The 23,381-nt window shown below is 35.0% G+C and overlaps 1 protein-coding gene across 1 annotated transcript; it reads left to right on the forward strand.

Annotated features, from left to right (window-relative positions):
• The first annotated feature begins 218 nt into the window (after window positions 1-218).
• Window positions 219-9,792, forward strand: LOC113780958 (DNA-directed RNA polymerases IV and V subunit 2-like). The gene is made up of 8 exons (XM_027326750.1): window positions 219-372; window positions 1,240-1,761; window positions 2,705-2,917; window positions 4,203-5,086; window positions 5,874-6,165; window positions 6,834-7,781; window positions 8,397-8,668; window positions 8,789-9,792. The coding sequence occupies exons 2-8, from the start codon at window positions 1,255-1,257 to the stop codon at window positions 9,288-9,290; spliced, it is 3,618 nt and encodes a 1,205-aa protein (XP_027182551.1). The 5' UTR covers window positions 219-372; window positions 1,240-1,254; the 3' UTR covers window positions 9,291-9,792.
• Window positions 9,793-23,381: the final 13,589 nt, after the last annotated feature.

The following is a 23,381-nucleotide window of genomic DNA, read 5'->3' on the forward strand; positions in this document are numbered from 1 at the left end:
TAAAAACATTCACTTAATAGTTGGAGGGTTAAAAATTCAACGTTTAAATAGTTTGAGAGCTATCGAGACATTTTGCCCTATATAAAAATATCTTGTATTGAGCAAGATTAAATACTGTTAATATTTTTTTCGGTCCTTTCCATTTGGAAAATTATATTACTAATATCTACATATCAACTATAGTAAAATAGCATACAATTTTATACAGAAGGGCGGGCACAAATTTCTTGCGCGGTAGGAATCGCCTTGTCTGTTCAAAGCTGTACTCCACTAGTCCACTTCCTCAGTCTTCTTGCAGAAGGCGTGCTTATTTGTTCTCGCTCTATTCATAGTTTCCATCGCCTGAACTTTCGTCAAAACTGAAAAGCAAGTGTAAGTTTTCTTCTCATCTTCTCTCTGTCTACATTTTTGAGTTTATAAATTTTCGCCATTTTTTTTTTCAAATCACGTTTTCTTTTTGAATGTTTTTGAGCACCAAAAAATGCAGAAGGGTTCGGTGCTTCAGTTTGTTATTTAAGACATTCTCTGCCTTTTTTATTTTGTATTTATTTTTCTCTCATTTTTTGGGGAAAGCTTGAAAATGGGGGTGGGTGAGAGAAATTTGAGGAAACCCCTTAATTCTCATGCATGTTGATGGTTTTTTCAGAGGGGTTCTATAGCGTAGGGTTTGTGGTTGTTGGAGTAGATAAAGAGTGAAATCCTTGCAATGTTGCTTTTTCTGGATAGAAAGAGGCTGTTTTTGTTCTTTTATTTTTTCTTGACATTTTAAAGTTTTCTTAGCTTCTTTTTTTCTTTATGATAGTGGAATCTCTGGTAGTTTGGGGCTAAGGAAAAGGCGTTTGATTTTAATATCTTTCTGAGAAAAATGGGAATGCAAGACCAAGAAAATTAAAAGAAATAAGAAGAAAAAATGAAAATTAGGACCTGGAATTGTTAAAATGTTGTGCTGAAATAAAAAAGTTCTGTTGCAATGTGAATTCTTTGTAATGAATTTTGCTGTTGTTTCCATTCAGAAGGAAATGCTTCTATCCTGGCTGCTGGTGAATAAAATCTGCATCCAATAATCTGATTTTGAACTCTACTCTATATTTTACCTGTAGAAATGACTGTAATTTGGCTGATTAGGTGGATTCTGGTTCTGGTTGTGACATTAGATATCCATGTCATATATATGTAAGTTCTAGTTCTTGTAGAAGCAAAAATCTGTAGTTACCTGATTTCTCTTTCTTTTGATTATAGGGGAATTTGATACTAATGGATGCATCTGATGCCATAAAAGATTCGGGAATTGGGAGTAGCAAAGATAACTTATTTGATCAATCCTTATCGATGGATATTGATGACATTGACTTTGATGATTTCGATGACATGCTCAACTCTATAACCCTACGGGAGTTGGGTGAAGATTTCTTGAAGAAATTTTGTAAGAAGGCAGCAACGGCCTTTTTTGAACAGTATGGTTTCATTAGTCATCAAATCAATTCTTACAATAATTTCGTCAAGTATCGGATTCAAGAAGTCTTTGACTCTGTTGGTGAGATTGTGGTTGAGCCAGGGTTTGATCCTTCAAAGCGGGGTGATGGAGATTGGAAATACGCATCTATAAAGTTTGGCAAAGTCATTCTTGAGAAGCCAGACATTTGGATAGGTGAGAAGTTATTTGGAGAAGGTAAAAACGAGTATCTAAAAGTGCTTCCTCGTCATGCCCGGCTTCAGAACATGACTTATTCAGCTAGGATAAAAGTGGAGACTCATGTACAGGTATACACATTCATCTGGATTTTATAAATTCTTTAAATCCACTCTTGAAATGGTCTGGAGAGTTCCGTAGCATCTAGTTATGCTCTTTATCTTCCATGTTATTGTGTAGATAGAAGTCGATTCACACATCTTGTTATTCATTTAGAGGAACTATTATCGTGTAATTTTCCAATCATGCGCTTGTTAGATATCATCTCATGTTTTAAACTGAAGAGTATCGTTAACATTTGCTTGCATGAATCTTGAGTCTATTTTGTTGATATTGTGCATGTATCTGATTCCTTATACTAAAAGGAAAATGAATATGATAATGCAACTCTTAATAGAGCTTTCTATGGTAAATGCAGACTACTGTTGCTTTAGTAGTTTCTTTACTGAGTTACTTATCAATGCTTGGAGATTATATACCTAGCTTGTCACACGTCTGCATTAGCTAGAGTTTGAACTGTTAGTGGTTGTATAAAATGTTGACGTATTCATCACAGAAGCTTGCATTTTTTCTCTGGCCTTATTTACTTTGTGATATTATTTACATATTTGTTTGGGTTATTGTCTTTCATTTTTCTCTATTAACATCTGAAAGAAGATGGAATCCCTCTATAGTTAATGCGTGAAAAAAAATCGCAAATTTACGTGAAAGATTATGTGCCGTTAATCTTTACTTGTGTTAGGAAAATTTTTGCACTAACTCTGCATAATGCATATGAATTATTTTTAAACAGAAATAATTCATTAGCACTTGAAAGATGCTAAATTGATTGTACTGACTTGAGATTTGCTTGTGTTGTCCATCAATTACTACTACAACACAAAATCCCTTTCCCTATGACTTCATCTTCAACAATGATCAAAGTTTTGGGGTAATCATAGTTCCTTTTTCTTCTACCACTTTTGACTTTGATATGTGTCTTCCTTTTGTTTTTGTTTTTTTTTTATTTTTAAGGTCTACACCAAGAAGCTTCTAAGAAGTGACAAGGCAAAAACTGGAATGGCAGAGTATGTAGAGAATCATTGTGAAAAGGAGGAGAAGAAGGAGATCATAATTGGGAGGCTCCCTGTTATGGTGAGGTCTGAGTTATGTTGGATGAATGAAGCCGAAAAGGATGATTGTGAATTTGACCATGGTGGATATTTCATTATCAAGGGTGCTGAAAAGGTGATAACCTTGTTTTGTTCTTGTTGAATAAAGTTGTAAGTTTGTTTGTGCTAGTTGTTCAAAGCACAAAAGTTTTCCTCCATGATCAACTATTTGGAATTTAAAATCTAGTTTACCAAATAGTAGAAATGCCAAAATGGATAAATGGTTGTAGTTTTCCTTAAATGTTTGGTGGATAAAAATAATCTAATCCAGTTACAGCCATTTGATAATTGAAATACAAACAACTAGTTTTTGTCCTTTAACAATATTGCCAACCAAAGTTGACATGGACAACAAGCTTCTGTAAACTATCCATGGACACTTTCAGTGTTGTTTATCTCAAGGATGTAATGCTGACAAGGCTGACACTCTTTAACTCACCTGGACCAACTATAAGTCTTTGAGTCTCCAGAACCACTTCCTTGCTGATCATAATCCTGGCCATTCCCAACTCATCAACCTTAAACCACGCTTACTTGATACTAATTTGTCTGACATAATTATCTTTTCCTCCTTTTCCCTCTTTTCAGTGAGTTGATTCCATTCTATTTTTGATAATTGAATTTTTATAAATGACATGCATAGCCCATCTAAATCCACCAAATTAACTGGGTTTAAATTGTTGCCCATTTAAAGTCATTAAGCGTTTTTAATCATCCAAATCCATTTAAGCTTTGTTTGTGTGGATATGGATTCAAATTGCCTCAATTAAAAAGTCTGAACAGAAGAGTGTATCAAAAGCAAGTGAAAATGGTGAGATGAAGGTAGCTGCTATTTGCAAAAATTAATTATTTAAGCTTGTGAAGGGCTGGACCGAGAATCTGTACTACTGCATGGAATGCAGTCATCCTCATTATTGTGCTTGGGGTTAAAGTAAAACATGCATTCTGGCTGTAGAAAGTATTAAGAGCATGCTAATCTTTGCTTTCTAGTATAAGGCCATCTGTTTGTTTTGTTTTTCTTCAACTTTCCCTTCTTCATTTCTTAAACTTATGTACGTTGACAAAAAATTGCACCTACCAATTCCTTGTGTTTCATCCTTGCTTGTGAATTTTGTTTTCTCGCCAAGTAAAAATTCAAGAATTTATATCATTTCTGAGATCCAAAGCTTTTGCCAGGTGTTAGTTCTTTTAGTATAGTCATTAGCTTCTTTTGCATTGTTTACGCTTTTTAAGGACCAAGAATAATCAATTTCCCATAAAACCTTTTCAGTGAGCTTTGATCGATATTTGATTAGTCACAGCAATTTTCAGTAGTTCTTTGTAGCTTTTTCTGCTAGATATCCTGAAATGTTTTACTGCAGACATTTATTGCACAGGAGCAAATCTGCATGATAAGGCTTTGGCTGTCTCGTGTCCCAAACTGGATGGTTTCTTACCGTCCAATTGCTAAAAGGAAAAGAGTGTATCTGAAGCTAGTTAGTAATTCAAAATTTGAGAATATCATTGGAGGAGAAAAAGTTCTTTCTGTTTATTTTGCTGTTGCTGAAATGCCCGTGTGGATACTGTTTTTTGCCCTTGGTGCATCTTCTGATAGAGAGGTGGTAGATTTGATCAATTTGGACATTGAAGACACCAAAATTGCAAATATACTTACTGAATCGATATATGATGCTGATGATAATTGTACGGACTTCCGCAGAGGTAAGAATGCTCTTGATCACGTTCATAAACTTCTGAAGAACTGTAAATTTCCTCCTGCTGAGTCTGTGGAAGAATGCATCAGAAATCTACTGTTTCCAAATTTAACTGGCTTTAAGCAGAAAGCCCGCTTCCTTGGGTACATGGTGAAGTGTCTATTGGAAGCATATACTGGCCGACGAAAGGTTGACAACCGGGATGATTTCAGAAACAAGAGATTGGAGTTGGCTTCTGAGCTGTTGGAGCGGGAGCTGAAGGTACACCTTAAACATGCTGAGAGGCGTATGGTGAAGGCTATTCAAAAAGATATCTATGGAGATTATGAACTGCGGGGCATTGAAACCTATGTGGATGCATCAATCATTTCGAATGGTCTTTCAAGAGCATTTTCAACTGGAGCATGGTCACATCCTTACAAGAAAATGGAAAGGGTTTCTGGAGTGGTCGCTACCCTTAGGCGGACAAACCCCTTGCAGATGACTGCTGACATGAGGAAAACACGGCAGCAGGTTTCATATACTGGGAGAGTTGGTGATGCTAGATATCCGTGAGAACAATAACTCATCTAAGCTTGTTTCCTTTTCACAAATTACTTTCAGCTTGTCATATGGTAATAGAATAGATTCTTGTCATACATTTTCCGAGAATCAGCCATAGTCTGTTGCTGAGACTGGCAAATTTAATCTAGGTGCATAATTGTTGTTGGTATTCTTGTTTATTATTATTAACATGCTATAGCGCTACCTTTATACTTTTTTTTTGGCGGCCGGGGGGGGAGGGCTGCGACTCTCCGCCTTTCCACCCTCGTGGCACCTCTTGAGTACTTGCTTTGGTCTGGTGTATTATTTATATTGATGATTAAAATCGTCTTGAGTACTTGCTTTCTAAGAATCAGCCATAGTCTATTGCTGACACTGGCAAATTTAATCTAGGTGCATGATTGTTGTTGGTATTCCTGTTTATTATAATTAACATGCTATAGCACTAGCTTTATACTTTTTTTTTGGTTTTTTTTTTGGGGGGGGGGGGGGGGGACGGAGACTCTCTGCCTTTCCACCCTCGTGGCACCTCTTGAGTACTTGCTTTGAGTAATTGCTTTCTAAAGATCAGCCATAGTCTGTTGCTGACACTGGCAAATTTAATCTACGTGCATGATTTTTGTTGGTATTCCTGTTTGTTATTATTAACATGCTATAGTGCTAGCTTTATACTTTTTTTTCCCCGGGGGGGGGGGGGGCTGGAGACTCTCTGCCTTTCCACCGTCGTGGCACCTCTTGAGTACTTGCTTTGGTCTGATGTATTTTTTTGATTGATGATTAGAATTGATGATGCAGGCACCCTTCACACTGGGGAAAGATATGCTTTCTCTCTACTCCAGATGGAGAAAATTGTGGGCTTGTTAAAAACTTAGCCAGCTTGGGACTTGTCAGCACAACAGTATTGGAATCTCTTCTTGACAAATTACTTGATTGTGGTTTAAAATTATTACAAGATGATACTTCATCCTCAACACATGAAGAGCACAAGATTTTTTTGGATGGGGACTGGATTGGGACATGCAAGGATTCTGCATTATTTGTAGCAGAGCTAAAGAATAAGCGTCGGAGCAAGGAGATCCCACAGCAGGTATTTTCAATCATTTAAATTTGTTTCAAAATATTTTGGGATGCTGTTAAAACAATGACTTACATTATGCATCTGATATGCAATTGTTCAATATCATCTTAAGTTGATTTCATGCGACTATCTCAGCAAAAATATGTAGAACCTTTTCACCACGTTTTTTATTATATATCTAATGCTGTTAACTTCTTTTTAAATAACTGAAATATCTATATGTGAATAGATGCTTGAAGGTCTAAGATTTAAATGCTTGAGTTGAATGTATTGATGCAAATACTGCCTTCCCATCCCGTAAAGTTTTTTCTTGTCTGGTGGTGATTGTTGCTTAAGTCAAAGCAAGAGGCGAAAAGAAAATGAACTAACTTGACATAATATACTTGTAGATATACCAAGTCTTCTTTTTGACATGTTTCTGTGAATCATCTCAATGTAATCAACCATTTTTTGTTATGCAGTGCTACATGTTCCCACCGCCCTAGTTTTCTTGTGGTCTTCAGCGTTATGACAGTAATTTTATTTTACTTTTTGAAGTTAAACAGTAATGGAGTGAACTTCATGTCATCCTTTAAATAAAGCAGGAATGGTTTTATTAGTCTTCTTTAGCCGCTGTTTATATATATCTCTCTCTAATGTTATACTTGTCTGAATTGTTCTGCTGTATTTACTCACAGGTGGAAATAAAGAGAGATGAAAAGCATAGAGAAATCCGTGTATTTTCTGATGCTGGAAGGGTTCTTCGTCCCCTCCTAGTTGTTGAGAATCTGAAAAGGATCAAAGATTTGAAAGGGGAGGACTGTTCTTTCCAATCTCTTTTGGACAGGGGAATCATTGAACTTATTGGACCTGAAGAGGAAGAAGATTGTGTAACTGCTTGGGAAATTGGCTTGTTGTACACAGGCAGCAAAGAGAAGCCTCCCATGAAATATACACATTGTGAACTTGACCAGTCATTCTTATTAGGTTTAAGCTGTGGAATTATCCCATTTGCTAACCATGATCATGCACGAAGGGTCTTGTACCAGTCTGAGAAGCACTCTCAACAGGCTATTGGGTTTTCCACTACAAACCCAAGTATCAGAGTTGATACAAATATCCATCAATTGTATTATCCCCAGAAGCCACTTTTCCGAACCATGCTTTCAGATTCTCTTGGAAAGCCTTCCTATCCTCGTCATAGAGGAATGCTGCCACGACCTGAATATTTTAATGGGCAATGTGCTATAGTGGCAGTTAACGTACATCTTGGTTACAATCAGGAGGATTCCTTGGTAATGAATCGTGCTTCACTAGAGCGTGGCATGTTCCGATCCGAGCATATAAGAAGCTACAAATCAGATGTAGATGAGACGGAAAACTTGGGGAAGAGGCACAAGCCTGAGGACTTTGTAAAGTTTGGAAAGATGCCGAGTAAAATTGGACGCGTTGACAGCCTTGATGATGATGGTTTTCCATTCATTGGTGCTAGCCTCCAGACTGGTGACATAGTCATAGGTAAATATTCAGAAACAGGGACCGATCATAGTGTGAAACTAAAGCACACTGAAAAAGGCATGGTTCAGAAGGTTGTACTTTCAGCTAATGATGAGGGCAAGAACTTTGCTGTGGTATCTCTGAGGCAGGTATACTTGTTTGATATACAATTTAGGGAGTAGTATGTGGGAGGTGAAAAGAATATGATTAAGTGGAATATCATTCAACTTGTGAAGCCACTTAATTCTTTTTGCTTTTTCCTTCTGTTTTCTTTCTCCTAATAAGTTATCTCATGATGCTAAAAGTGTAGGGGATAAATTTGCAGGCATCTTAGGGTAAACATAAAGAACTTGGAATAAAACAGAAATTTTCTTTTATCATCAGCAGGAGCTTTCCCTCATTAGCTTGTTCCTCTACTTTATAGATGAGAATATATATGCTCTGACAATAATAAACCAGTGAAAGATTCGTTTTTAACTATTAATTTGTGGTTTCGATTTGGATGTTTGTTAGCTTGTCTACTTGTGCTCAAATTTGAATTTTAGAGCTTGAAATCAAAATTTTCTTTTCTGCTTATATGTTTGAATGGTAGTGGGATATGTCGAGTTGGAAAATAGTGTGTTTTTACTTTTGTTAGCATATGTAATATGGTGTGCTGTTGCTAAAATACTTACAAGTCTTCTTAGTGACCTTTTTAAGATTTTTTTATTATTCTATCTACCTTTATTCTAAGATTTTATTTTTCCAAAAAAAAAAAAAATCAGGTTCGTTCTCCAGGTCTGGGCGACAAGTTTTCAAGCATGCATGGGCAGAAGGGTGTTCTGGGTTTCCTAGAATCTCAGGAGAATTTTCCATTTACGGCACAAGGAATAGTTCCAGATATCGTAATTAATCCACATGCATTTCCTTCACGACAAACTCCTGGGCAACTTTTAGAGGCTGCATTGGCTAAGGGAATTGCTCTAGGAGGTGCACAGAAATATGCCACACCTTTTTCGACCTTATCTGTTGATGCTATAGGAGACCAACTTCAGAGGTGATACCTTAGCAATAGCCAATAAAATCATGTTATGCACAATCATTTGCATGATGTCTTTACTTTACCGTTGGTATGCCATGGTCTGTTATAGTTGTTTTAATGGGGTACACATGGCAGGCTTGGATTTTCAAGGTGGGGAAATGAGAGAATGTACAATGGTCGAACAGGTGAAATGATTCATACTATGGTTTTCATGGGTCCGACATTTTATCAACGCCTTACTCATATGGCTGAAGATAAAGTCAAATTTCGGAACACGGGACCAGTCCATCCACTCACTCGTCAGCCAGTGGCAGACAGGAAGCGGTTTGGTGGGATAAAATTTGGTGAGATGGAACGGGATTGCCTTATAGCTCATGGTGCTGCATCAAATTTGCACGAACGCCTCTTCACTCTCAGCGATTCTTCAGAGATGCATATCTGTCGCAAATGCAGGAGTATGGCCAATGTAATCCAGAGGCCAGTGCTCGGTGGCCGCAAGATTCGTGGCCCTTTCTGTCGGTTATGTGAGTCTGCAGAAGACATTGTTAGGGTGAATGTGCCTTATGGTGCCAAGTTGCTTTGTCAAGAGCTTTTCAGCATGGGCATATCTCTGAAGTTTGACACTGAGTTATGCTGAGCTTCAGTCATTTTCTTGGATGTATTGTTTATAATCCTGAATTATTTATAAATACTTAGTTTCATAACAAGTGCAAACAACAATGACATGGATTTTAAGCATTTGAATGAACATGTCTGTGCATAGAATGTTAAAAATAACTTCCAGCTCCCAAGCACAAGCAAGCAGTCAAGTTCTACCGTAGACGGACTGGTGATTTTTTGGAACTAAAGGGTGCACACCTGCTAAGCAATTTCCTTGTGTTATTGCTGGTTTGCAGTCATGTAATCCTCTATATGACTGGCTTATTGATCAAGCTCTGCTTGGCTATGCGAGGTTTGAGTTTCTGTGCTCCTTTTGCTTGTGAACATGTAAATATGTGGTCGAACTTGTGATGAACCATGTCTGTGCATGCTCTACTGGAGACGTTGCAAATGATTTTTCTTGGCAAAGAACAACTTCTGATCAGTAGTCTTTGCTTATGGTAGTGTTTAGCATCACTTTGGTTAAAATGTTTAAACAATAGCAATTTTGTTACTTGCAAACTTAGAGTGGTTTCTTATTAGGATAATCTCAAAGAACCTTAAGCCATTGAAGAAGCCTTTGTTCTTGGCCCAGACATGTTTGTAAACGCTAACTGAATGATTCTACCAGTGGGTTTTCGTCCACAACAATTCCAATTTCGGACTCATAGATATTAGTTTAACATGATAAAAACTGCATTGCTGCTTTTGCATCCAAAAAATTGACTATCATTTGTTAAATTCTCTATGTTTATATCTATATTAAAAAAAGTTTTTTAAAGTGCCATAAATTGAAACCGGCTCTATTCTCTATTGGGGTGTTACCCATTTGAGCTTTGAGCCAAAATAAAAGGTACGAAGGGTTGTTGAAACTAGAGGAAGAATTTTATCAAATCTAATTAATAATATTTTATTATGTCTATTAGGGGTGGGCAAAAAATCCACCGATCCGATTCGAAAAATAGAATATCCGATCCGATGTTTTTTAGCGGGGCAGATGAGGGTCGGGTACCCGCAAAAATCGAATACGGATGTGGATTAGAAAAATAAAAACTCGCAAGTATCCGACCCGTAGGGTTTATTATATGAATATTAAAAAATTAGGAATCATTTTATAATTTTATAATTTTTAATCTTAAGTGCAAGTGAAGTGGCTCACAGTCTCATATTCTAATCGCATATGATCCGCTTCTCTTCATTTTGTTTGAAAAAAGTGAATATTCTCGGTGAAACATGAACCAAATGAACAAAACGAATAAAAATTTATGAAACTCTGTCATAAAAATTGTTCGTCTATTTCATCTTTTTTATTTTTATTCTACCTTCATCGATCTTTCCTACAAATATTTCATCAATTCAATCAAAGATTTGTGTTTGGAGCTTCAATTTTCTGTTAGTTAGATAATTAAAATATTTGTGTCTCATTTATTTATTTATTTGATTTATTTTATTGCAATTATGTCTCTTAAATTTGTCTCTTTTATTTAGTGTAAGAAATTTATTTTTCTTTTTCATCACTCTTAATACCATAAGGTCTATTCCAAAGATATAAGGAAGTTGGTGCAGATTTTCAAGATTATTTTGGTTATACCTTTTCCAAAAATAATTAGCTATGTTCAATTCTTTTTCGGACTTGATTTGACAGTCGACTTATTTGGGATACAGTCATGTACCATAACATCCTTAAGGAAGTTGGAGAAGTTGCCAAATACTTATTATCCTTATATTTGTTGTGTTGTAGAAGAATGAAATATATGATAATGGTGATGTAATCAAAATTATCATGAAACTTCATTTTGTCCATTAGATATTATAATTCTAATATGTACTAAATTTATAAGATCAGTTTGATTGTTGGATGAAATGTGTGAGAATGGTGATGTATGGACTTTAATTACAATATCTCTACCAATATTAATTGGAAAGCATGTTTTTTTTTTTTTGAAAAACATATTGATATTAAGTGGAAAGCAATTTTTTTTATTGAAAAATAGTTTTTTTAGGGACGGGTACCCTATGACTCCCCCCTTTTTTTTTTGGTACCCGAAAACATTAGGAGCGGGTTAGAGTCATAAAATGGCTGATCTGATATATTAGGGTCGGATTAGCCAAATCATGTTTGGGACGGATACCCGACCCGTGCCCACCCCTATTGTCTATTATTTTATAATTTCTTTGTTTTTCTTTTAGAATTCCTCGTTTACAACCTTGATAGATTTTGTTAGGGTTTTGATCTAATAAAAAGTAGGGGCTTTTCTTAGTTAAGCAAGGATTTTCTTAGTCACTAATAATAAGTTAATCCTTTTCGGGTATGAAAATTATTTCTTAATTTCTTTGGGCATGTTCATATTCAAAATGGTCCTTTTCCTTCAAATAGTCTATACTTGAATGGGTACTTTTTAACACAGAATGGATTCAGAAACCTTCCAAAATTTATCTATAATTTTCGCATATGAAATAGGACAAAGTAATTAATAGAAGAATTCTTGGACAAGTTTTTATTATTAGATCATCTTCTTTGTTAACTGGATAACATAAAGTGCAGAATTAAGTATTCAATAAATAGAATATATGACACAATAATGGATAAGGACTTACAATTCATAAAAAATGCCGACTTATGCTAGAAATTTGGGTGGGATTCAAGTACACAAAACACAAAAGAAGAAATACGACTAAAACACAAAAGACTAGAACGAATATTTGGGATTTCTACAATCTAAGTTGAAGTATCTTAAGATTGGCCTGTAAGAGATCAAAGAGCTAGAGGACAAAGAGTCTATAACTTTTGGGCTTCTGGATTTCTGGAATGAATGCTGATCCTGATGGCTCCAATGCTGTCTTCGTTTGCGAATGATGCTTGTGGCCTGCTCTCTCTCTCCTTTAGGACTTGCCTTTTCATCCTTGGTTTTGGATCCTTTTATAAATACTAGTTGTTTATGTTACTTTTTTGAATTATTGTTTCTTCTTGTTCCTGATAAGATTTTGTATTGCAGGCTGAGTTAGAAATCATCTTGTGAGGGCCAGATGCAATGTCTTTGAATTTTGGTATTTGGATGCTTTGATATTTTTCCTGCTAAAAGTGGAGTGCAAGCCATTTAATTACTGGCTCCGGCCAAAGATCAGTTGAAAACTTTGTGGTCTTAGGCCATGCGTGCATTATGTTTCTGTCTCCTGATTGTAATAATGACTAGTGACTAATTAGTCTAATATCTGACCACCAGCCTTTGGGCTAGAGATGTAATCGAGTGGAGTCGAGTTCGAGTATCGCTACTCGAGGAGCTCGAGCTCGAGCTCGAAACTTGCTCGCAAAACTCGAGCTCGACTCGCATGGGCTCGAGTCAATGCGAGCCTTATCAAACTCGATCGAGCTCGAGTTACAAAATTTCATTTTCTTGATAATTTTTTAGCAAAAAGACATTATTGCCCTTTTAAAATTTTTATACGACTTTAAATATTTCGTAAATTCAACAACTTTTTTAGATATAAGAGTAATTTTATAATAATAATATATTAAATAATTAAAATTAAAAAGCTCGATTAAGCTCGACGAGCTCTCGAGCATTGATTTGGAATACTCGAACTCGACTTGCTTGTTTTATTGAGCCGCTTTAACTCGACTCGAACTCGGTTAACCCGAGTTTGAGTCAAGTTTTTGATTCAAAAAATCCAGGCGGGTGTGTTGTGCACTCGTCTGATCTGGTGGTGGTTCAGTCCCCTCTGAGTTACCCATGAGTCTCCTTAGGTTCGCCCCCTCCCCTTTAGTGTAGGATAGATTAGATTATACAACAGTTGTCGTCTCCAGAAAAAAAAAAGACTAATTAATCTAATATCTGAAAGGCCAAGATACATTATTGGTTGGATAATTTATTGTAGGCTTCAAGCATGTTTTATAGATTATACATCTCCTCATTGCCAATGATGTTTGCTAATCCTTTCCCATCATTATAATCTTCATCCAAATCTTGAATTTCCTGATAAATTTGTCTTAGGTGCAATTTAACTAGATCTTCTAAGAATCTAGGACTTTTATATCAGCAAACTTCTACTCACAATAGATTTTTTGGAAGTCATCTTCTAGGACAATCAGAGGCCACTGAGAACGAGTTTCATTTTCTTCAATTTCATTATAAGTTAGCTGTTGTTCTCTCTAATGGTCAATTTGCTTTTCTAGAGTGAGAATTTTACAAACTCAAGAATAATTTTCAAAAGGTATGCTTGTTCTACTTTAATGTGTCGCGTCCCATTTTTTGAAAAATAATAAAATTTATTTAGGAGTTAGAAAAGATGTATTTATTTGGAAAATTTTTATTTGAAATTAGTTTTTTTATTTTAGAGAATAAATAAAGAAAAGGAGGGCCTAAAATAGGAGTTTAGGCCCAAAATAATAGTCTAAAAAGGGTTTTAAAGAAAAAACAGGAGTTGTCACTTGGTATTGAATTAAGGTATACCAAATTATCCAAAATATGTTTTTAAATAAAAAATAAATAAATATCCTTTTTAAACAACTCCAGGTCTTTGAAAAATAAGAGAAAAGAGTTTAGGAGTTACGGTTGAACAACGGGAAGACAAAAATTTGATTTAAGGCACCCTTTCAACCTAATTAAGGCTAGTTGCGAAATTTAGTCAAAAATTTTCTTAATTTAACCTATAAAACTTATCATATTAGGGCGTTTCTATATGGATACAAATCTAGACCTAATGAATATCGAGAGGGTCGAAATATCTCTTCAAAATTTAATTGGTGTAAATCACATTAATTGCGACGCCCAAAGATGATTTTTAAAAGAGGTTACGAATATATTAAAGATGAGACTCGAAAAAAGAAGAATTATAAATATACATGATCTAGAAAAAGAGAATGCAACATAATGGGTACGGAATGCTAAGAATCGTGACTGAATTTTTCCTTTTATAGAGGGGATACGAGTACGCTTAGGTTAAGAAATCACACTCGTTCATTTTTCATATTTGAAGGGTGACTCTCCTAATCTAGTCAAGTAAATAAACTAACTTATTTTCTAATTTTCTAAATGGAATGCAAGTCTAAATATCATGTTTTGCGCACATAGGGATAAAGGAAGATAATATATAGAGAAAATATCATACAGGATGAGAAAAACGTCCTAAAAATGCAAAATATATATGAAATGTGATGAATGTCATGCAAAAAGTGTGACTCTAGTGCGAAAACGGTCTAAAAGGTCTAGCATTAGATTAGCCCTTTTCTACAAGTTTTCACTAGCGTTGGACTAGTGAAAAATAGGGGAGAATGGCCACAACTAGCATTAGACTAGTGTGGTGACGTCATACATTTATTATAACTAAATAAATTATATAAAATATAATTAAAGCAAGTAAACACATAATGCACATAGAATACATAACACATAGGCATAATTTTCTAGATGTAAAATCCTAATGAAAGGGAATAAGCACGTAAGCACACAAGCAAATAAAAGGCTAACTATTACATTTGGGGTCCTAATTACAATCTAAAGGGAAAAATCTTAAAAATAATAACCTAACTATTACATTTATCTAACTAATTACATTTTTGGAAAAAATTAAAATCTAGCTAAATACATATCTTTAACGCCTATCTATTACAATTTGGCATTTAAATGCCTCACAAATAGTCATCAAATAAAATGAGTAATTAAAAGTAAAAGCACTCAAAACATGCAATTACACATAAAAAATATAAAGGAGCACATAAGAGAATTTAAAATAATAAAAGAAGATACCTTCCTTGAAATAGTGGTTAAATGAGGTTGGATTTGTCCTATTTATACTCCAAAATCAACAAAATGATCAAGGTACCAATTTAATTACAAAGAAATGGAAATAATAATGAAATCTACCAATTAAAGCACTTAAATAAAGTATAATTAACAATTAAAGAAGGAAAAATAACTTATATTTAAGAAATCAAAACTATTAGGGACCTAATTATAAAAATTAAGAAAGTTTTTAGGGTTCAATTGTAATTACTATTAAAAGTAGGGTCAAAATCAAAGAAAAATAAAGTTTAGGGACTAAAACATAATTAAATTAGAGACCTAATTGAAAGAAATTCAAACTTTTACAGCCATAGTTAAATTACGCAAAAGTATATGGACTAATATGCAATTTCGTCACAAAATTTCTTAAGGAACCAGGCCAGTGGGCCATTTTCATTTTTTCTTGGGCCAAAGGCCATCTGGCACATCAAAAGCCCAAGGTTAAAAGAGGCGATTCAGCCTAGACTTTTTTCTAATTAAACCCAACCAAAAATACATGGGCTTTACCCCTTCAAGCCGATGGCAAACCCAATAAAAAATAAGCAAGATCCACTATCTAAAGCCCAGCCAAATAACAACATTACCCAACAAGATAATAAATCAACTAAAAATTATTAAACCCTAATATTGCCCTAAAACCCAGAATTAATCTGCCAAAAACCTACTAAAAATCGAAAAGGAGGATTAAAACTTAAAAGGGGCAAAATTGGTTCAAATTTCCAGATTTTGGGCCATAATATAATCATATGAAAATTTAGCGGTCAAAATGCAAATTTCAAAACTTGCATGCAATCTTCATCGCAGCTCTCTTATTCTTTCTTCTGCAACTTTGCTGGGTTTCATATCAAATGCTGAATTCCACCAATAATCATCAAAAATTGGGACCAAAACAAGATTGTGCAACCGAGAACTCAGATGAATCACATCACTTAGGGTCCGTTTGTTTCGGGTGAAAATGTTTTCCAGAAAAATATTTTCCTAATTTTCCGTGATTGGTTGCACAAAAGTTACTGAAAACATTTTCTTATGTAAAATATTTTCACTCATCTTATGGAAAACAACTTCCCTTCCAAACTTACTGAAGTTGTTTTCCGAAATGCATGCATCCCGCCTGTTGTATGTTCCAAATTTACTGAAAACATCTTGTAGTATGTTCTTTTTTTTTAGTGTAAACAGGAGGACTCGAACCCAAGACCTCTTCCCTACACTCCCTCCCCCGTACCACCTAACCCAACCCAACCCTCTCCCTAGTATATTCAAAATAAAAAAAAAATCTCATCCTGCTCATCCTATGCTAGTAATTAATTATGTATAATAGGGACATTCTTTTCTAGAGAAACTTTCAGCAGTGAGAGTGCAAGATAAATGTCACAATAAGCATTGCATGTGATTGATATTTGACACTAAATGGCCAGCAATTTGTTTATTGTTTAAGGAGATATTTTTTATTCATATATACATTTCTCCAAGATTTTTTAAAGTTAAACAATGAGATAAATTTTCTTATTTTGCATGGGAAGAAGTATGTAGTTATAATGTGTAGAAAGTAAAAATAGAGATAAAAGTGAAAATATTTCAAAAGTTAAACAAACACCAGAAAAATGAAGTAAGAAAATATTTTCAATAAGTTAACCAAACACCTGAAAATGATGAAAGGGAAATGATTTTCATGGAAAATTACTTCCATGGAAAATATTTTCTCAAGGAAAACATTTTACTTCCAACCAAACAGACCCTTAAATATCCCACATAATCTCATGCAAACATAATAGAAACTTCAAGCCAACAATTCATAAGAGACATAGCAGAAGGAAAGACAAAACTAAGAACAAAATGGGGCAAATTTGTTGCAGATTCAAGCTTATGCGGGGGGAGAAGGTTGAATGGACTACATTTGATGTTTGAAGACCCCAAATAAACGTGGGAGATCCAAGAAAATTTAACTTCAAGGCTGGAATTTGATAGATGAAATTTTGTTGTCGGCTGTTCAAGGGCTAATGAAGTAGCAGATTCGAGCCCGAATTTCATGCACCTGAAGACATTTTTTCTGAAGTTTTGTGAACAAAAGTTGTACTTCTACAAACGTAGATAGTGCAGATTTGGAAAAATACAGAGATGACTGAGGTTGAGGTCGGATTTTGCTCAAGAAATAAGCCAACTGTTCAACCCTGGCTCAAGATTTTCACAAAAAATTTTTCTGCACTTTTTCTTCCTTTTTCTCTCTCTGTTTTCTCTCTGTGTTTTCTTTTTCAGCCGCCTCCTCCTCTCTTCCTTCCTAGTGCTGTGTTTTTGAAGCTTTTATATGGAACAAAACCCCTCCCAATACCCTAGAAGGGTGAGGATGGTGCTGGATTTTTTGGCAACTTTGAACCATTAGATGGCTTTAATTCTGGAACTTTCTTGATAGATTCCAATTAAGATGAGTTGGCATTGTACTGAGGTGTTTGGAGGGAAAGAAAATCGCAAAAAAAATGAGTGGAAATTTGATGGAAATGGCATCTGCAATTTTGTGTATTGAAACTGGTTTTTTGTACCAGTTTTCCATGAAAAAGACGCACGTGCACAATTTTTATTTTACAAAAACTGCATTTTCATTTCTATTTTTTTTTCTTTTCATTTCTTCACTTTCCAACAAAACAATTAAAAAATGAATTCATTTAAACAACAAACCTCTAACAATAAAATGAATTGATAAAATTTTGGTATCTACAACTTGTCCCTTTTTGTCTGGATTTCGAAGAAATTCAAAACAAAGACGTAGACACCAAATTATTTACCTGTCCGCTCCAACTGTAATTGAATCAAAACAAACAAAGTGAATTCCAAATAAAATCAGCAAATGTTTGAATCGTTCAACGGGATCTAGCCACAGTCTAAACAACTAGTAAAATCTAATGAATTGAAAAATATAAACTTAAGAAATGGAAGGTTGGTGTGACCGAACTTGAATCTAACGAAACAAAAGGTTGGTGCGATAAAATCCAATCCCAAAAAAATAACGGTTGATGGGATAAAACCCAAATCCAACAAAATAAAGGTTGGTGAGATAAAATTCAAATCCAACAAAATAAAGGTTGGTGTGATAAAACCAAACCGAACACGGTTGGTGGGATAAAATCCAAACCCAATAAAATAAAGGTTGGTGGGATAAAATCCAAACCCAACAAAATAAAGGGCTGGTGGGATAAAATTCAAATCCAACAAAATAAAAGTTGGTGGGATAAAACCTAAACCCAATAAAATAAAAGTTGGTGGAATAAAATCCAAATTCAACAAAATAAAGGTTGGTAGAATAAAATCCAAACCCAACACGGTTGGTAAAATAAAATGTAAATCTAACAAAATAAAAATTGGTGAGATAAAATTCAAACCCAATATGGTTGGTGGGATAAAAATCAAACTCAACACGGTTGGTGGGATAAAAATCAACCCAATAAAATAAACAATCTCTGGGTTAAAATCCAAATCCAACAAAATAAAGTTTGGTGGGATAAAATTCAAACCCAATATGGTTGGTGGGATAAAATTCAAATTCAATAAAATAAATGGTTGGTGGGATAAAAATCAAATCTAACAAAATAACGGTTAGTGGGATAAAACCCCAACTTAACAAAATAAACGATTGGTGAGATAAAATCCAAATCTAACAAAATAACAGTTAGTGGGATAAAATCCAAATCCAACAAAATAAATAATTGATGGGATAAAACTCAAACCCAACAAAATAACGGTTGGTGGGATAAAATCCAAACCCAATACGATTAGTGGGATAAAATTCAAATCCAATAAAATATACGGTTGATGAGATAAAATTCAAACCCGATAAAATAACGGTTGGTCCGATAAAATTCAAACCCAACAAAATAAATGATTGTTGTGATAAAATCCAAACCCAACACGGTTGGTGGGATAAAATTGAAACCCAACAAAATAAACGGTTATTGGGATAAAATCCAAACCCAACAAAATAAAGATTGATGAAATAAAATTCAAATCCAACAAAATAAACGATTGGTGGGATAAAACTTAAACCCAATACGGTTGGTGGGAGAAAACTCAATTCCAACAAAAAAAATGGTTGATGGGATAAAATTTAAATTCAACAAAATAAACGGTTGGTGAGATAAAACTCAAACCCAACACGATAAAGGTTGGTGGGATAAAACTCAAGCTCAACAAAATAATTGTTGGTGGGATAAAATCCAAACCCAACGAAATAACAGTTGGTAGGATAAAATTCAAATCCAACAAAATTAATGTTGGTGGAATAAAATCCAAACCCAACAAAATAAACTGTTGGTGTGATAAAACTCAAACCCAACAAAATAACGGTTGGTGGGATAAAACTCAAATCCAATAAAATTAATGATTTTGTGCTTGAAAGTAGATTATACAACGGATTTGAGCTAGTTTTTGAAATTGCATTTTTCAAAATTTGCCTTAGTATAGGGCCTCTCATCTTTTTCGTGATTGACCTTCAAATTTGCAAGATTCTGACTTGTGCTTTTTCGTTGATTTTAGTCATAAAAACCTGCACTAAGGAGATTTTTTAAAGTACAACATGTGCTTGAATTTTTCCAAAAAAATTTCTTATTTTATTCTGAAAAATGATGCATTTACTGCTCTTAAAAGAAGCGGTCTTATCGAAATCAAATTTGAACGATAGATTCGAAGGTATATTACTTGACTTTTGGACGAAATCTCACAAATGTATTATAAAAATTTTATATTACAAATGTATTATTGGGCAAAATCTCACACACACACATATATATATATATATATCAAAATTTTGCCCCAATTTGGGTCTATTGAGCAAAATCTCATAAATATATGACAAAAATTTGCCCCAATTTGGGCCTATTTTAATTATAAAAATTTTTGTTCAGATGGCTCTCCATTTACTTGGACAAAACAAGAAACTGTGTTTAGAAAAAAAGGCACATACTAACATGTAATGTGAATTGATGTATAATAGAAATTACATTCTTCAAATGAAGAAATTTAAATATCGTGTTTAAACTCATATAGAAAATATCATGATGAATCTCTCAAAACAAGACTAAATTGCAAAATATTTCTTTCTCACTTTAGGATCGGTGCTTAGGGGGAAACGGTCACTTTTTCTCGTTAGCTCGTCCTTTAGGATCAATTAAGTGGGTATTATTCCTCATTTTGAGGTGGCTAAGAGAAATGACATGAAATATGATTTTCCAAATAGTGTCGCACAAAATTGGAGAAATTCTGTTTTCTTAAAATTGTTCTTGCTTCCATTTCCAACTTCAAGTTGGATTTGTTGAACCATTTTGAACATGGTTTTGTGTTTGGAATAGAGATAACTTGGGTGATTTGGGGTGATTTTCTTCTGAGTAATGTGATTTGGCGTAGTGGATCCATGACACTTTATAAACGTTATTTTACGACGTGAAAGTGAGTTGGAAGTGCACACGAGGCGAACACTTAAACTTGTGTCGTGGTGAGTGTTCCATCTGCATGTTCCATGTTCATTATTGCTAGGAATTTGCTAGACACTTGATTTGACATTTCATAGGCGAGTGTGTACTTTATCGCACTTGACCTAATTTGACTAAACACTTGATATTTCATTCATACATGCACAAGTAACGTTATTTATATGTGACATGTATCTTGATTTAAATAGTTGAAATACTTGAAACCATGACATGTTGAGTTTGCTTGTGATTTGATTTTGCCTAAGCGAGTGTGTCCTTATGTGCACTCGACCACCGTGACCTTGAAACACTTGATCTTCTGTGTGGACTTGCATGTATATGTGCATAATTGTAGACCGACTATATATCTTCTTGCAACTATTGAACTAGGCCCTTGAACCCTTATCCGAGACGTCGGGTAAGTTGGAACTTGGGTTACTCATGCGTATACATTAATATAGGTCCGTAATGGCTGAATTGAGGCCTCGTTTGACCTCTTGCTTGAGACCAACCTTAGAGCGGTCGGGTAAGTTGGGCAACTTTGTATAAAGGACAAATTTTCTAACTTGTTTACTCATAACTTGAACTCGTGAATTGAACTCATGACGGAGCGTTAGATGATAGCTAATAGCTCCAATCATTATCTGCGTGAGCGTTGGGTGACAACCAACCACTCTACTCATGAATACTTGATTCTGAACACTTGGGGTTTTAAGCCACATAATGAATACTTGAATACCTAGGGTTATAAGCCCAACCCCATGGCTAGTTGATTAAATCGAGCCGATATAGGGTTTTGTCGAGGAGATTGACGAACTATGGGTACTTGATTGGCGTTTGGGCTCGGCAGGGGGATGATCGGTGGATGGAGATTGACGTTTAGTGGTGATCTACAGACATTATAATTTTTTGGTTGACGGAGAGTCAACAAACCTCGAACAAGCAGTTGTGGAACCTGCTCCTGAGAGCAGCCTATATCCTTTTGACGTAAATGTGTTTTTTATCGTATATTAATGCATGATCTATCTAGTTACCTGATTACTAAACCATATGTCATGATCTACTTGAGTATGACTTGTTTTTCGATATCCTATGAACAATATCATGTATGCGAGTTTACTTGCCTGTTTTCTTGGAATCTCACTGGACTTTTAACTTATTCTATGAATTTATTTTTCTTACAGGGATGAGAATGTGAGAGTGAAAATTAGGAAAGTCCTAAATTTCATCTAAGTTTGTTAGTTACTCGCGCGAGCACTCCTTAGAATTTCTAGCTTGCTTGCGTAGTTTTGATTTTATAAATTCGACTCTGTGGCTGTATTCATAGATTGTATGGGCATTTGAGATTCATAATTGTACACCTTAGAGGTTGTATTTGTTATCGCCTTTATTATTGATGTTATTGTTCTAAAATTTCGTAGCACGTGACTGAGTCTTGGCGAGAGTTGGGCAGACAGCCCGTTAACCCTTTTTGGTTCGCCTTAAGGGGAGGTGGGGTCGTCACACTTGACATCAGAGCTGTTTTGCATGGTCTCTGTGCGGGGTGAGGTTGGACCAAGTGGTGTTATGGTTCCAATTATGTGAATAAGTATAAAAAACTAAGTGCTCTTCTTGAGCATAAGTTGTGATATTTGAGAAGATAGATATGTACGTCAGGTAGGAATTTTAAACTTGGTTGATTTGCACTTGGGAGCGTACAGTCTGAGATGTGAATTCTCCTAGTTTTGAATTTTTGTACCCGAGTACCAAAAATGGAAAGCACTAGAATAAGAGTCGGTATCTTGATTGGACTTGAGATAAAATTGGATGGTAAAAGTCAAGGCGTAAAAAAAATTCTAGTATTGGACTTGAGATTGAACTAATCAAGAAGAGTGGATCAGAGAGTGTCGTCATGGACTAGTTTCATGTCTGTCTGGTTAAGGTTTATATAGATGATGGCTAGTTTGCGGTCGTCGTGAATGTTTAAGGCTCTAGTATTGCAGCCTGTTTCATTTCTCTTGTACATGTGTATCCTTATTCCGTGTTTTCTTGATTTTGCTGCGATTCGATTACAGTTATATATGTATTACATTTTAATTCTTGCTTGACTACTCTTGTCTATTTCCTACCCTTCTATGATACCCCATAGGAACCTGGTTTTGATTCCTATTTCTCTATAAGTTATAGATTATGTATGGAATTTTGGGGACAAAGACGTGAGTTCTATACTTGTATGAGAGTTTTGATAGAATTAGAATGATCGTCTTGATAGAGGATGGTATAAGGCACTAGTGGGGGTAAGAGGCTATGGTTACTTCTTGAGTAAGTTTGTAAGTAAGTGTATAATAGAGAGGGAGTTAGGGTGTAGAACTTTTGTTTTAAAGAATATGATTCCGTATTTTGTTATGTTCATAAGTGATCATAGTAATCTTTATAAGAAAACCCAAGAACTCATCTACCTCAAGTAGAGAATAGTTAAGATTTATATTTCTTGGGTGATTTGTAAGCAAAAGAACGGAAGAGTAAAATGGCCAAAGTTTCCAATTGTGATTAGTTATTCATCCCGATCTTTTGATTGTTCTGGCAGGCTATCATTTGACTTTAAGAGAATCAGTAATATGACAAATTTGAGAGATATGCATAAGGAAATAGACATCTTTCGAATAGAGGTAGAATTCCAAAAGAAATTGGCCGACTACTGGGAAGGATGTGACAGCCCCACCTCCCCCTAAGGCGAACCAAAGGGTTTGGCAGACCGCATACCCAACTCTCGCCGGGACTCAGTTATTCACTTCAATCCTTAATCAAAACCAGAATGAAACCACAGGAATAAATATAACAACAATCCAAAACTTAAAGCGAAACTTATATACA

Source organism: Coffea eugenioides, chromosome 8 (genome assembly GCF_003713205.1).
Source record: "Coffea eugenioides isolate CCC68of chromosome 8, Ceug_1.0, whole genome shotgun sequence".
Lineage (NCBI taxonomy): Eukaryota > Viridiplantae > Streptophyta > Magnoliopsida > Gentianales > Rubiaceae > Coffea > Coffea eugenioides.